The sequence below is a fragment of the Olea europaea genome, unplaced genomic scaffold (assembly GCF_002742605.1).
Source record: "Olea europaea var. sylvestris unplaced genomic scaffold, O_europaea_v1 scaffold586, whole genome shotgun sequence".
Taxonomy (NCBI): Eukaryota; Viridiplantae; Streptophyta; class Magnoliopsida; order Lamiales; family Oleaceae; genus Olea; species Olea europaea.
The window spans coordinates 486330-488926 of NW_019264200.1; the positions used below are offsets into that span (position 1 = coordinate 486330).

The window sequence follows — 2597 nt, forward strand, 5'->3', positions numbered from 1 at the left end:
TACCTGTTGATCTTGAACAAGAACGAACCTTCAGATTTCTAAGGGGTATTCAGAATGGTCAACAACGGGCTATAAAGGACTACATCAGACCAGTTGTCAATGAAAATTACTCCGATATTGCACGCCCAGCTATTGCTGCTAACAACTTTGAACTGAAGTCAAGACTTATACACATGGTGCAGTAGAATCAGTTTGGGAGAGCTCCAACAGAAAACCCAAATGCTCATCTGGGGTCCTTTCTGGAGATCTGTGATACAGTGAAAATGAATGGCGTTACTGAAGATGCAATCCGACTCCATCTATTTTCCTTTTCCCTAAGAGACAAAGCTAAGGCATGGTTCCAATCATTGCTGTATAGATCCATCACAACTTGGGAGGGGTTAGCTTAAAAGTTTCTTATAAAATTCTTTCCACCTTTGAAGGCAGTGCAATTGCGGAGTGAAATTTGACAGTTCCAACAGTCAGACTTTGACCCATTCTATGAGGCATGGGAGAGATATAAAGATCTATTCAGAAGATGTCCTCAGCATGGTTGCCCAGATTGGTTGCAAATACATACCTTCTACAACGGTTTGAATGGTTAGACACGGATAGTGGTAGATTCTGCAACAGGGGGTGCATTATTATCAAAACTCCAAACGAGGCTTATGCATTATTGGATGAGATAGCTACTAATAGCTATCAATGGCTGAGTGAGCGTTCAAGTGCAACGAAAGCTGCTGGCCTTTATGAGGTGGATCCTATTACCGCCCTTGCAGCTCAAATGTCATCTCTCACTAATCAAATAGCTGCATTGACTTCACATAGATCGTAAAAGAAATCAGAACTATTATGGCTACATCCACTACATACGAGAAAGCTGAAAGGGAGAATGAACAACTTCAGTATGTGAACGATCAAAACTTCAATCAAAGGGAAAACTACTCGAGAAACAACTACTATCAGGGGTTTAATAACCAAGCGTCTGAGTGAAAGCCATCACTGGAAGATATTTTAGGAACTTTCATTTCGGAGACCAGATCGAGGTTCAACAAAGATGAGGCAAGACTTGACAACATTGAGACTCATATGACCAACTCTGGGGCTACAATGAAGAATATAGAGGTACATATTGGTTAGATAGCAACTGCAATATAGTCTCAACAGAAAGGACAATTTCCTAATGATATAGAGGTTAACCCATGGGAACACTGCAATGCTATCACCTTACGGAGTGGTAAAGCAGTTGAAGAATACAAACTTAGAAAGGTTGGGGTGCCTACATCGGATCCCATACTTACAGGGGAAAAGCAGACTGAAGGGAAAAAAAATGAGGCAAAGGCAACAAAGAATATTTATAAGCTTTACTCAATTTCATTTTTGGAAAACCCACATATCTTGAAGCTCCCACTACCATTCCCGTAGAGGTATTTGAAGAAAGAGTTTGATGAAAAATTCGCAAAGTTTCTGGAGGTCTTCACGAAAATCCACATCAACATTCCCTTTGCAGAAGCATTGGCTCAAATACCTAGCTATGCCAAGTTTTTAAAGGAAGTGATGTCAAAGAAGAGAAAGTTTGAGGAATTCGAGACTGTTAAGCTGGCAGAGGAGTGTAGTGCCATACTTCGAAAGAAGCTCCCTCACAAATTGAAAGGTCTGCCAGCTTTAACACCCCGTGCAATATTGGTGGTATCACATTTGAGAGGGCACTATATGTCCTTGGAGCTAGCATAAACTCGATGCCCTTATCAGTTTTCAAAAAGCTGGGTCTTGGAGAAGTGAAACCCACAACCCTCACCTTGCAACTGGCGGATAGATCGATCACATAGCCCAAGGGCATTATTAAAGATGTGTTGGTGAAGGTTGATAAGTTCATCTTTACGGTGGACTTTGTGGTATTGGACATGGAGGAGGATGAGAAAGTACCGTTGATTCTTAACCGACCTTTCCTGGCTACTGGAAGAGTATTGGTTGATGTACAAGAAGGAAAGTCGACACTACGAGTTAATGAAGAGCAAGTAACTTTCAAAATCCATCAAGAAAAGAAGGCTCTAGAAAAAGGAAAAGTCGACACTTGCAAAATAATCAAATCAGTTGAAGTAATTGTAAGAAATAGAGGAAAAGGGAAATTATTTTATGATCCATTAGTGCAATACATGGCAATTAGTTACTCAGTAAGGGATGCATCCACTGATAGTAATGACTCAGGAACCAAGAAGGCGATGGATTTCATCTTAGCCTAAGAAGCTAACCTATTTGACAAAAAAAAGAAGAGCTATGTGGATTGGCCTTTGAAAACTCCAAACATTGTCAAACCAAAAGAGGTCTTGAAGGCCATACCGGGGTCAAAACAGCCTAATTTTGTTCGTCATCTTACAATGAAGGAGAATACAAAGCCAAAGATAAAGTTCAGAAACAAGAAAAATGTGCCACCTGAGGATCCACCGTAGGCGTTGCAGTTGAGCCAAGCTAGTGACTATAAAGCGCTTCTTGGGAGGCAACCCAAGCATTCTTACCTTTTCACTTATTTTATTTTATTTATTATAAGTTATAGGAGAGTTTATTTTATTTCAAAATTTTTTATTTAGGAATTCATCAGCCCGACCCCTTCCCCTTTA

General features: G+C 40.2%; 1 protein-coding gene across 1 annotated transcript; it reads left to right on the forward strand.

The window, feature by feature from the left end:
- The first annotated feature begins 831 nt into the window (after positions 1–831).
- LOC111389375 lies at positions 832–1713 on the forward strand. The gene is made up of 4 exons (XM_023014297.1): positions 832–947; positions 1020–1104; positions 1147–1320; positions 1405–1713. Exons 1-4 carry the CDS (start codon positions 832–834, stop codon positions 1711–1713), a joined length of 684 nt encoding a protein of 227 aa, XP_022870065.1.
- Positions 1714–2597: the final 884 nt, after the last annotated feature.

Coding starts and splice junctions, on each gene's coding strand:
- LOC111389375 (XM_023014297.1), top strand. CDS start 832: ATGGCTACATCCACTACATACGAGAAAGCTGAAAGGGAGAATGAACAA. Junction 1,105..1,146: donor CTACAATGAAGAATATAGAG/GTACATATTGGT, acceptor TAGTCTCAACAG/AAAGGACAATTTCCTAATGA. Junction 1,321..1,404: donor GGAAAAAAAATGAGGCAAAG/GCAACAAAGAAT, acceptor CCATTCCCGTAG/AGGTATTTGAAGAAAGAGTT.